The following is a 12,729-nucleotide window of genomic DNA, read 5'->3' on the forward strand; positions in this document are numbered from 1 at the left end:
CATATTACTGATGCATTAAAGAACCTAGTGGCTTTGCATGTTTTAGCCCATTCATTATATAATCAACTATAAGTGGTTTTGCATCACAACTAACACTTTTTTAAACCATGCTGCTGTGTTTAAGAAGTTTGTAATTTTTGTTATGCGTTCCATTAATTGATTTCCTTTCATTTGGAGGATAAGAAGAACGCCTCAGTTGTGTAATTCATTGCAGTGAATTAAAAGTCTGCATTCATTTTTGTCAAGACAAATGCAGAAATCAGTGTCTGCATTAAGAGCAATATCAAGCAACAAACCGTAAAAGCAAAGTTTAAAGAGTCTGCTTATTGACTTTCAATTACCTTACAGAAATAAAACAAAAACTACGGCTAACTTGAACTGTGGGACAAATGCATCAACACATCCAATCGTGCACAGAATTAATTGAAACGTTAATACATGTTTTGTAGTCAAGGAAGGACAAAGTGGTGTCATCATTTAACATGTACACTTTTGTATTCAGGAGGACCTGAAGGCCAGGCTGAACCTGAGCCGACTCTCCCAATGGAAGATGCTCAAGCCTTCAGATACCCAAAAACATGTTGCATTCAAGTGCTCCTCTTTGACTTGTGATGTAAAGACAGTTTATTAACAAGCCCCTGCCCACACTGGCCACAGTGGGCCTGCACAGGCATGTTTGCTGGACACTGAAACGTTTCTATTCGATGCTTGATGGACCTTTGGTTGTTAACACCTAGTAATTGATTGCCAGAAAATTTGGTGCAGACATTTCTGTTCCTTCAGGGTGAATTTTAATAACGTTTGTGATCCCTCAATGTTTTTCATGTAAGGTCATCACGACGTCCAATTTTCAATTTGTCCAATACCTGCAAAGCTTTTTACATAGTTATTTAGTTCGTTATTATTCGTGCTATATACCATACCTCAAATGTTAGCATGCTAACAAGCTAAACTCAGCATTTTTATTGTGGATATATTAGACTGCTGACATTGAGCACAAGGCGCCGCTGTGCCTCACGGAGCTGCCAGCATCACAATGTGCCATAAGATACAGGAAGAAAACTTAGACCATTTGTAATTGTCATGTTTTCCGGGCTTGTTATGCACACCTTGTCTTCACTAAAGGTTTTCTCTCAATGAAAGGTAATCAGACATGCTGCAACACATAGTTTGTTATTTTTGCTCAGAGCCAACGACAGGGCCTGATGATGAGAGGTGCCAGCCATGAATATGGGACTGGGCAACAGCCCCAGCTCAGGCACCGTGGCGCCTGGTTGGCGGCTCTGAACGGGACTTCTGTGGTCCAAAGAGAGTTTGTCTCTGAGAGGAAGCTAAAGGCCTGAAGAAGAGCAGAGAGGGTTTTTTTGGAGGGAGGAGAGGGAGATTGTGTTTGTCCCTCAGTACGATCTCTCAGCTGGCTTGTACTTGCAGCAGGTGCAGAGCATCTGGGCAGAGCCTCTGGCAGTCCTCTCCATATTTAGCCTTGTGCTTTGGGCACAGAGATTAGGACCTCTGCCCATGAACAGAGGGAGCAGCGGAAGTTATCCAGCAGGATTATGTCTAGTGGCATGAATCATTTGCCCCGAAGCTAGAAATACTCTACAGATATTTTACTCAATCATTGATTTCAGTCAGCTGCATTCCTCTGACTGGATCAAACCAGATTCATGAAAACTAGTTCAACTTAAGGAAATGAAAGATCCTTGCTGCCTCCGCAAGTAATTTCTTCTCTGAAGTTTAAGACAAGTTACTGATGAAAGCATCTATTATCCCCAAGAACAGCAGTGTTTTAAATGCAGTGTAATTGTGATTTGGCGAAATGTTTCCCGAGTTCATTGTGGTTAGAAGCGAGTTGCTCTCACATGGAAGATCAAGAGCAGGACAATGAAAATCAAAAAGCAGTCTATAAATTCAAGATTGCACATATTCTGTAGGTTTTCGGATCCCATATACGCTCCATGCACAGTCACAGCTGCGGTAAATGCCTCTTGTCCAAGAAAACAGCTTAAAAAAATAAGCTGATTGGCCTTTCCACGGTCCCCAAAAATACTCCAGTGACAGATGGCACCGATTTATTTTATTGGTCCACCAAATCCTATTATTCCCATGTAGCCCCGTGGCTGCAATGAATGCAAACTATGTAGCAGTTTACATTTCCTGGGTGCCTCTGCAATGATGCATGATTCACTGCTGCTAGGGGCCCCTCTGCCTCACAGCCCTGTGGCCCCTCAGCGGGCACCTGCTCCAAAATTCATCCAAAACAACTCCAAACACTGATCTCACTGTCCCACCCTGGGAATCAGGATGATGTCAGCTGCCTTGCAACACATGGGGGTCTAGTTGATCAAATGCATGAATCAACTGAGTTCCAGATGATCTTATCTGGACACCGCCCTCTCATCCATGAGCAGTAAAGTACAATCATTTGATTTACAGCTGGGGTTTACATTGGATACCGCTGGGGTTTCTAAAGTTTGCATTGATGTCTGTTTTCTTCGAGGTGTTTGTCTGAGGCCCTGATGTTTGTGTCCCACAGTTTCTCTGTGCAGCAAAACCCGGAGTCCATTCAATCATGTGAAATGCTCGGGGCTGTGAGGTCACTGTAGGAAGTCATCTAACCCAGAAAACGGGAACCTGCCAGACATTCTTCCACCAGCACACGATCCCCCGGAAAAAATGTTCCTGTTTCAAATCAGTTTCGATGAGGATATTTTGGACAGGAATCAGATGAATTGGTTACGGACATTAGGGTACTTTTCGTACACATGGGGCGAGGGTGAGACAGCTAGAGACGTCCTTATTTTTGGAATGTCGAGGGGCTTGTGCAATTTAGCTGCGGAGATTACAAACTCTCAATTCTGAGAATAGTCTTTGCCAAAGAAAGAAATGGCGCCATGTTTTCCCAGATTCTGGGATATAAATATCTCCTATAGAAGAAATGTGAACGGCAAATCTATTTATCATGTCAGATTAACAATTAAAGACAAATACTGCTATAACTCTATCAATCATTGGTTGGTTCTAATCTTTTTGAATAGTTCTGTTTTTAATGTGTCAAATGTTAAAGAACTGTAAATGCGAACAAAAACGTCCATAAAAGGAGAAGCAATGTGGATTACATCTTTTATGGAGGTAAAAAAACATTCATAGTGACAGTATTTGCCGAGAGATTCAAGCAGTCGGTCTCTATTTCTGATCTTATCAGTGACCCATCAGTATAAAGAGATCTGCATGGTGCTGACTCTTAGATCAGTGTATGAATGCAGGTTCTTATCTCATGCCCTGCTCTGACAACTCTGAACTCAACATGAACTGTCTCTTTCCTTCCAAAAAGTTAAGATTGAGAGTTTTTACATCAGAAAAGACACTCATTGTGCAGACACGAGACAAACAAGTACCTACAGCTGCTGGTTTCACCCAGTTACAAGGTTCCGGTAACGGTGTCTCCCTGAAACATGAGGGTGGAGAAGAAGACAAAGGTGAAGTGTACCGGTGAGAACAGTGGTCCTTTGTTGCACAAACTGATTTGTTTTGACACAGACGCAGCAGAACGGAGCCGTCGCTGCTGCAAGTCATGTGCATCAAGTGCGATTCATCTTGTTTTTGAGATAACCGGCACAATGAAGTCACATTGAATAGCATACAGGCCTGTCATACAAACAGGCAGCAGGTAAATAGGGATGCACCGATGCTACTTTGTCACTCCCGATACACTGATTCTGATATCTTCAATCAATTTGCCAACTTAAACCTAAAATCTGTATACCTCACAGTGTGGAAGTTATTGGTAAAGACAGGTATTGCTATGGCACTAAGAACTGACTGAATTCATGTCACTGATTTCGGAAACACTGAATTTTATATTGACACTGACAATGAAACTGTGTTAAATGTGGATTGGCCAGGTAGTGAGGCTGATACCCATCTGGCAAATCAGATCGGTTGACAATGACGTAATTCCACAAAAAAACTGCTGCGTCGACAAAGTCCTCTGTGCCATCGACTTATCATTGACCGAAAATATTCCCCAACTAACCTGCTAGAACCAAAAGTCGAGCTGCCTTTTTACAAAGTGAAATATGTATATGTAACCAATTGTTTAAGATGTACGTCCCAAACAAACTGTTTTGGGGTTAAGTGCCATTGACATGGTGGGGAGGTTGGTTTTGGTCAGAACAACACCAGACATCTTTATCTGGACAACATGGCTGATGCCACCTTCATGACCCAGTGGTAGAGACAAATAGCGCTCCTCAAGCATGTATTCCATGCAGTGGAATTAAACAAAAAAAGACTGTGTCAGTGTTCCGGGGTCGAACTTACTGAGGATCCTGTTCATATGGTGACACCTGGTGGACACTCTTCGTCAAAATGTAGACGAGTCATGATGAAAGCAATTGGTCTTGACTAAACCATCCAATAAAAAAGAAAGAAAAAGGTGAAGGCTTGCTGCATTCTGACACATTCAGGTGCCAGGACCTCTGAAATGAAAACAGCCATCCACTTTCATAAAAAATAGGTGGTGTTTTATTTATTTAATCATATTAGTAATGACTGTAACATACTCAAATTTAGCGAATAAACCAAGCTAGAGTGGAAATGAATCTGCTGTCATACAGCTGTAAGTTTATGTCAAAACACAAAAAAACTAAAAAGAACTTGAATTAACACAGGAAGTCAAAAAAGACGGGTTCAAATTAGAAAATCTAAAAACTGAATGTTTTTTACCTAAAATAATCTCAGTTCAAGTTCCACTGATGGCCGATGATCACTATCTCTGTGACTGCTGAGCAAACTGCATCTGTTGAGAATCTCCAAATGAAATCTGTGGACCATGAGTCAATATTAATTTATCAAACTATACTTTCTCTTGCTTGAATGTGAATTTTTGTTACAGAAGAAACTGATGCACTTAATCCCAGCTGTTATTTGAAAACGAACCCAAATCAAATCACGTGGCTCAGTAAGTTCATGTTATCGAACCTCTCCAGACCTCGAATGTAACAGTTCAGATTCTTCCTCATTGGTGTGAAAGTGTTCACTGAGCCTGAGCCCCCTGGTTCTTACTCTCCTGCCACGACTTCTTCCTCAGCTCCAGCTCAGCGTCGGTGAATGAAGCCGGACCCCAGTTAGTGATCCTCTGAGGTCCTTTATCACCTAAAAGACCAGGTTAAAAGAGAAGGAAAGGAGGCCTGAGACAAATTGCATGACTCTGGTTGTGAAACGACAATAATTAAGGGTGTAAAGTCAAGGGTTTTCCATGCTCTTATGCACACCAAACTGGGAAGAAACATTTGCTTCTGGACCTCGCTTTGTTCAGGGGAGCATTGTCACGTTGAACCAAGAAAGAGCCTTTACCAAACTGTTGCCACAGAAATCAAGGAACGTCAAGCCAAAACCATAAAAAAAGAACACAGTATGCTGACAGCTGTGTCCACATACCTCTGGTCATGTAGTGTACCTCACTGCAACTTTCGGTACAAAGCTGTTTTTGTAAATTAGGCCTTGATTCAATTTGTGGAACACTAGTATCTAAATCTTGCAAAAACAGAACGGGAAGCCTCGTTTCCATGAACATAAAGTACAGAGTTCTGAACTTAAATGCCGGTCAGATACATCTGTGGAATGTTGATTTGTGAAACAATCAATGTCCCTGTCTACCTGGCTGGATGAGACGCACCAGCCCCTCGTGTTTGGCCACCTTGTCCTTCCAAGTCTTGGTCTTGTTAGCTGCTCGTTCAAGCTTCCTTGACACCTTCTGTAAAACATGAAGAGAAGAATACATATGGAATCAGATCATATCGAAAAAATAAATAGTTGTATTTATCGATACACAAACAAAAAAAGACGTTCTGATGCCAAAGGGACCTGTCCACCCGAGATAAATAAAGCCTCTGCCGGGGTTTTCAGATCCGTGGAAACCTCCAGATGTGTGACCTGACCTCGTACTGCTCCAGTGCTCTGTGCCGCTCCCTCTCCAGACTCTCCAGCTGCAGCATGGCTGCCTGCAGGTCTCTTTCCTTGGCCCGCTGCTCGGCCAATAGCTCCTGCTTCTCCGCCTCAGTCTGAGACAGCGCCCTCTGCTGCTGCAGGTGGATCTGCTCCAGCTCTGCCCTCTTTGCCACTTCCTCCTCCAGCAGCCTGTGATGGAAAACACAGCAATGCTGCTTTTAAACTTGTGCTCTATTTTACCCACTTAAGTCCAAATCTCAACAAAGATAAATGATGGAGCTGGAGCCGTGGGTAATAGCGTGTCAGTTCATACAGGCTGAGGAGAGACAAATTCAGTCTTTGACTATGGCAGGAATCCCACACAGGGAAACATGCGAAATATACACAGACATACAGTCTTGATTATACTCTGTCTGCTGTGAGGGTATTTCACTCAATAGGCCTACAGCTGGAGTAAACAGCTGGAACACAGTATCATTGTTTAAGGTTGTGTATGACTGAACTTCATTGTATCGTTCAGGGTTCTCTATTTTCGTCTTTACCTAAAAATAGGTCATGATTAAAAATGATTAAAAATAATTGTATAAAATCAATGAAAAGTATTTTGCAGAACTAACACAGTAGTCTGACCGTTCATTGTTTTATTCATTTATAAAACTTTCCTGTCACTTCATAGTCCTGCATGCAACTTTTTAAATGATCTTGTACTTTAAAACAATCTTGATATTTTTGCACAAAAAAATCTGTCTGTTCCCTTTTTATTATAGCTGTCTTGGAAGAGTTGAATTCATTTAATTGTATCAGTACACTGATAACCAAGCTGGCCATTCTACTAGCAGTCTGTAGCTAATGTGCTGCTGATGTGCTGCTAAAACAACATTATATGTAACTGTTAGATTTATCCACTGTCCAATGTGTGTGTGTGTGTGTGTGTCTGAGACCTGGCCTGCAGCTTGTGCATGGCCTCCTCGTCCTGCGTGGCCTGCCTCTCGTCCTCTAAGGCCTCCTCCAGCCGGTGGTACATGTCCTCCAGCTCCCTGACGCGCTGCAGGTACTGCTCCAGCTCACAGGATTTCTGAGCCACCTGCTCCTCCATCTGCTGACGCACCTGATTGAGTCAACACACACACACACACGCACACCCACACACACCCACACACACACACACACACACACACACACACACACGTGCAGTTGCACGTTCTTACACGTTAGACTCTTGAACCGAGCAATAATCTACAAATCAACCGTAAATCTTCACATTTGATGCTGTATTTGTGACATTTTCCGTATTCTAGCTTCATCTTAATCCGTGTTGCTGCAATGATGCAATCTCATCCGAGCAAACAATAAAATGTTTTTTTTATCTTATAAAGGCCTTTGTCTGTTTAGTCCCTGGTGTAAGGGGGGTGATTAATATGTTTGTGCATGTGACACACAGACAAAAGATGACTCAATATCATGGGACATAACATTTTTATATTTTTAGCTTGTGTTTCCCAGAACGATGAAGCCACAGACGGTGACTGAATCAGAAAATAGATAAGACAGTCTCAGTTTACCAGAATTCATTTGCTTACTCTCTGAACTTTCTAAAAAATCACGTGTCATCACATATGCAAGTGTCAACAGCCAACATGATCGGGACAAAGGAGCAGCGTTTGTGGGAGGCACACTGAGGCACTGTTGTTACCATTTTTTCTCTCTCCAGGTCCAGTCTGTAGCGATCCTGCAGGTCGAACTGAGTCTCCTTCCTCCTGTGCTCCTCCATTGCTGCTTTAGCTGCAGCCTCTTCTATTTTCTGTGGAGCACAAAAGAGGAAAGAGATGTTGTTGCACTGCTTTAGGGGAAGCCGCACCAGGCTACAAGGGGGAACCTTAAAAAAGAAACTTATGTTAAAAGTGTGCATTCTTCAGGTCAAGTCATTTTTCCTTGTATTCTCTTATTTAACACTTTACCAGGGTGCACTTAGTAAAACAATCCATGCTTTCAAAAATGTAATGTGACTTTCCATATGATCAGTTATTGGGCTTATAAAGATACATGTGTTTGACCTTTGAAGAATCGCCATCTGGCCGGCTAAAAAGAGAAGTGAGAGGTCATCACCAATCTGCTGCAGCTCTGAAACAAGTGAGTTCCTACGTCTGGCCCTCTGCAGGTGTCTCTGACTGATATATACTTTGTTTGCATAGCAGGTTTTGCTTCCCTTTTCACAGTGAATGTTCTGCTGCATCATGTGTGGTTTATTTATTTTTCAAATGTTTGTTTAGGTTATCTTAAACCACAATATGTTAAAATAAAGGGAAGTGGACAAAAACTCAGATTTAGAACCTCTCTCCGATTTTGACATCGACTCAAAAATGAAGATCCAAGATGTATTACCTCGACGAACCTACTATAACTCTACATTTGTACCTACAATAAAGCATTTTAGTTTAGTTTAATGTGTTTCATCATGACATTTCTTATTATAGCCTCCAGGGGTATTTTTGAAGAAGTAGTTTGTAGTGTTTTTAGATTGCACTAGTATGTGTTAACGGAATATAATTCAATTTAAATGATTGTCCCAAAGGAGAGCACTATATCCCTTTGCGAGGGTCAACATGTTTTCTCTGTGCTCGCTTTGATAAAGAAATAAAATAACAGAGAACTGTCTGACAACTATAAATATGCGGGAGGAGCTTCCTGTAGTAAAGAAACGTGACTTCACCAGTGACTCCTGTGTAACAATCGAGTTGTGCAAATGGTTTCTGGAGCCAACAAGATGTGGGAGCCTCCTTCTCAAAGTCAAGTTTGAAGTTTGAAGATCTGAGCTTGGACCAGTACCTTCCTCATACCCTCCAGCTGTCTCTGTTTGTTCTCATTGGCCACCTGGAGCTGCTTCATCCTCTCTGCCAGGTCGTCTTCCTCCGCCTGTTGCCTCTGCCGGAGCTCCCTGCGCCTCAGCCGGGCCTCGCGGTGAGGAGACGACAGCCCCGACCTCAGCAGCTGGATGCATGTTTGAATAGCTACCGCGACACGGAGCGAGATTTAGAGACAGTATGACATTCAGAAATTCAAGAGACGAAGATGAGGAAAATAAAGAGACGATGATGACGAGACTCTTTATGACGAAGCACAGAGAAGAGGAAGGTGACTATTCCCTACCTTGAAGCCATTCCTGCTTCTTCTTTTTATCTGATGCACTAATCTCAAAGCTTTTATCAGTGCACTTGATAATGAAGAGGCATTTCTTCCCTTCTTTATCCGGCAGAGACTGGAGGAGAGAAACGTTTTTAATGTATTATAGCACTGCAGCCACATCGTATTTAAATTCTAACATTGCTGTTTAAACAATGCTAATTCTATTTCTGAACCAAATCAAATCCTTGAGGAAATGTCAGTTATAAGTCAGTTCCAATGATTTAGTCAATACAGCATTACTTACATATTATGTAGAGTCATATACTGTAGTTAACAACACACCTCCACACAGCAGGTCCGGTCCAGAATGATGTCTCCTTTCTTCTCCACAAGGTCCTCACAGACGTAGTATGACAGTGAGTTGGGTCGAAGGACAAACCAGCGCTCTGTCCAGTTCTTCCTTCTGTGGCCCTTTTTCATCATGTATCCCTTTGAAACACAGTGTGGACGTAAACAAAAGACGCTTGAGTCGCCTAATCGTTCTGCCGTAATCACTGTGATATATTACGAAACGTAACAAGCGATGCCACCTGTTATGGGTCTGCCTGCGCACACAGTACACCTAAGATCAATATCGTGTCTGACCTGCTTGAGCACATCCAGAATGAGTTCCTGGAAGACCTCAGTGATGCCCATGGACAGGGTCTGGTGGTTCATGCCCTTGCTGAAGTACCCCATCCCCACCAGTTCAATCAGCTCCCATGCAGTCAGGCAGTTCTTCTTTGTGTTCAGCTGCAGCTTGTAGTCTGCAAACTTCTCCTCACTCCATCCGCTCCCCGTAGCCTCCATCAGCTTTCGCAGGAAGTACTCAATCTAAGGAGATGGGCAGACAAAAGAGCTTCAAAACCATGGAACCCCACAGAAAACAACTGTAAGCATCTTCCTCACCTCTTCGGTAACGATGACGAGTGGGTAATTGTCCTCTGACAGAAAGTTGAAAATGCACCAGACTTTGAAAGCATCGTCATCTGAGACGAGGAGATGTTTAGTGCAGATATTTTTCTTGTAACACAGTGTCCAGCACATCTTGTTGAACTCCAACACATCAAATTCCTCCTGCACCTGGGAACAAAATGCACCATTCAGTCAAAGTCAAACTGGTCGGCGCCAGTGAGGGCAGCGTGTTTACAAATGCTAAGCAGGAAACCGGTGTTTGTCTCCTTTCAAAACCTCCAGTCTCCAGGATGTGAGGTACAAACCTGATGTAATTAAATGCCTCATTTTTATTCAAGTCAGAGCCTACGAGAGAAAGGCAAGAAAACAGCTTCCAAGTAGAAAGAGAGAAACTCAAGCAGTCTCCTAACTTTTACACGTTTTACACGGTGCTCGCTAAACTACAGGGTAAAAACTCCACAAGAGACAACAATGCAGCTTTAGCAAAGAGTGTATCAGGATGCTGCCCATTTTACCGAAATGTGTTTTACAAATTAATAAATGATTAGACAAAGCACATTGTTCCTGTGGGTACAACAGAGAAGTGGTTGTAAGCATTTCCTCTCTTACAGAACAAAACAGGTCATGATTATTCATCTTAATCTTAAACGAGTGTGTGATGGTGTTTATATTTTTCATTGTTTGTGGAACTGTCCAAGTAAATTGAAGTCGTAGCCCTTTCAACTTATTTGCACTCGTGACATTCAGCATAAATAAGAGCTTTGGTACCACTAGGGCTGTCATTGCTGCATCATTACTTCTTAGCGGCGACTCAAATGCATCAGTGGCACCGAACAACAAACTGTCAAGTACCAACAACTGGCATTTAATGTTTGGTCAGATTTGTAATTGGATTGACTTATTATTTGATCAGATAGTTCCTGAAGTTATTTATGCAAAGTTATGCAAATAATAGTGTGCTGACTGGATTAAAAACACTCTTCTACAACTACTCCAGCATCTTTGTCCCCACCTTGTCTAGAATGAACCTGTTGAGGTAAGGCATGTAGCCCTGGTTGGACAGAGGCCCTTTATTGTCATCTTTGAAATGCTCTTCAAGGGCCACAGGGTCATGAGGGATCTTCATCACTGTGCACAGGCTGTGGGACAGCACCTAAAGAAACACATTTGTTTATGTATGGGTACGTTAAAGATGAAGCTAAAGATCAGTCTCACAGTTTTAAGATTATTCAACCGCTCATGCAAAAACCTTCCACTGACAAGCATCACTAGCCAAGCACTACTTCTGTTCTTGAAGGTGATATCTCACTCCTTTGACGAAAGAAAGTCTCGTGACTATCATGAGTACACCTCTAACCTCACAGTGAGAGGAAAACAAGTGATATTCAGGAGATGTTATGAATGTAAGGGTTCATTCCGACGGAAACGTTGGGACACAAACCGTTACAACTATTGTAACGACAGGGATTCAAAGTAACGCAACACTCTTTGATGAAGTAGCCCCAGCGTCTACCGTTACATAAACAACTCACGTAACGATAGGGAATCAAACGTAAAGTTACATTTGAGATAGGCTACACTGTAAATTTGGGAATAAGTAGACAGTCAATTTGAGATGAAGTACACAGTAAATTTGGGATTAAGTACACAGTAAATTTGGGATTAAGTACACAGTAAATTTGGGATTAAGTACACAGTAAATTTGGGATTAAGTACACAGTAAATTTGGGATGAAGTACACAGTACATTTGAGATGAAGTACACAGTAAATTTGGGATTGAGTACAAAGTAAATTTGAAATGAAGTACACAGTAAATTTGGGATGAAGTACACAGTACATTTGGGATTAAGTACACAGTACATTTGGTATTAAGTACACAGTACATTTGGGATTAAGTAGACAGTACATTTGGGATTAAGTACACAGTACATTTTGGATTAAGTACACAGTACATTTGGGATTAAGTACACAGTACATTTGAGATGAAGTACACAGTACATTTGAGATGAAGTACACAGTACATTTGGGATTAAGTACACAGTACATTTGGGATTAACTACACAGTACATTTGGGATGAAGTACACAGTACATTTGGGATTAATACACAGTACATTTGGGATGAAGTACACAGTACATTTGGGATTAAGTACACAGTCAATTTGAGCTGAAGTACACAGTAAATGTGAGTGTCTGTTCATCCTGCGAAGCGTCTGAACTTCGAAACAACAAAAAAAAGAAAAGAGAACTGAAACGCACCTTTAACTGAGATTTGGAGACTTTTCCACGTTGATCCACGTCCAGGGCCGTGAACGCGTGCCAAATGGATTTCAAAAGCTCGTCTCGAAGCCACATTTTGTCCCTCGCCAGCAGCACCAGACGTCTGTCTCCCAGCTGAAAATCAATCTCTGTGGTTTCACTGTGCGCCTCTCACACACAAACACAAGCGCGGTGATGGTGGCGCAGCAGAGAGACTCGTGATGATTGCGCCACATGGCGTTCGTTCAATTTATTTTCTTCATTTGAACTCTGACAAAACATTGTGAGCTGTTTTCCCATCATAAACTCAAAACCTCGAATTCAGCCATTCAAAGTTAGCTCCACCTCGATCAATTAACCATCTTACCACATTTAAATGCGTATTAATGCATCTGTAATAAATATGCATGTAATAATTATAACTATGCCAAAGACTTCTGCT

General features: G+C 42.0%; 1 protein-coding gene across 1 annotated transcript; it reads right to left on the reverse strand.

Annotated features, from left to right (window-relative positions):
- Positions 1–4,647: 4,647 nt before the first annotated feature.
- Positions 4,648–12,406, reverse strand: swap70a (switching B cell complex subunit SWAP70a). Its single transcript, XM_079282455.1, has 12 exons — positions 12,288–12,406; positions 11,042–11,182; positions 10,024–10,197; positions 9,721–9,948; positions 9,418–9,564; positions 9,100–9,208; positions 8,779–8,960; positions 7,646–7,753; positions 6,894–7,060; positions 5,943–6,141; positions 5,662–5,758; positions 4,648–5,157 (listed from the first exon to the last, which is right to left on the reverse strand). The coding sequence occupies exons 1-12, from the start codon at positions 12,381–12,383 to the stop codon at positions 5,039–5,041; spliced, it is 1,767 nt and encodes a 588-aa protein (XP_079138581.1). The 5' UTR covers positions 12,384–12,406; the 3' UTR covers positions 4,648–5,038.
- Between the last annotated feature and the right edge of the window lie 323 nt (positions 12,407–12,729).

This window comes from Melanostigma gelatinosum (assembly GCF_949748355.1).
Source record: "Melanostigma gelatinosum genome assembly, chromosome: 2".
In the NCBI taxonomy this organism is placed as follows: Eukaryota; Metazoa; Chordata; class Actinopteri; order Perciformes; family Zoarcidae; genus Melanostigma; species Melanostigma gelatinosum.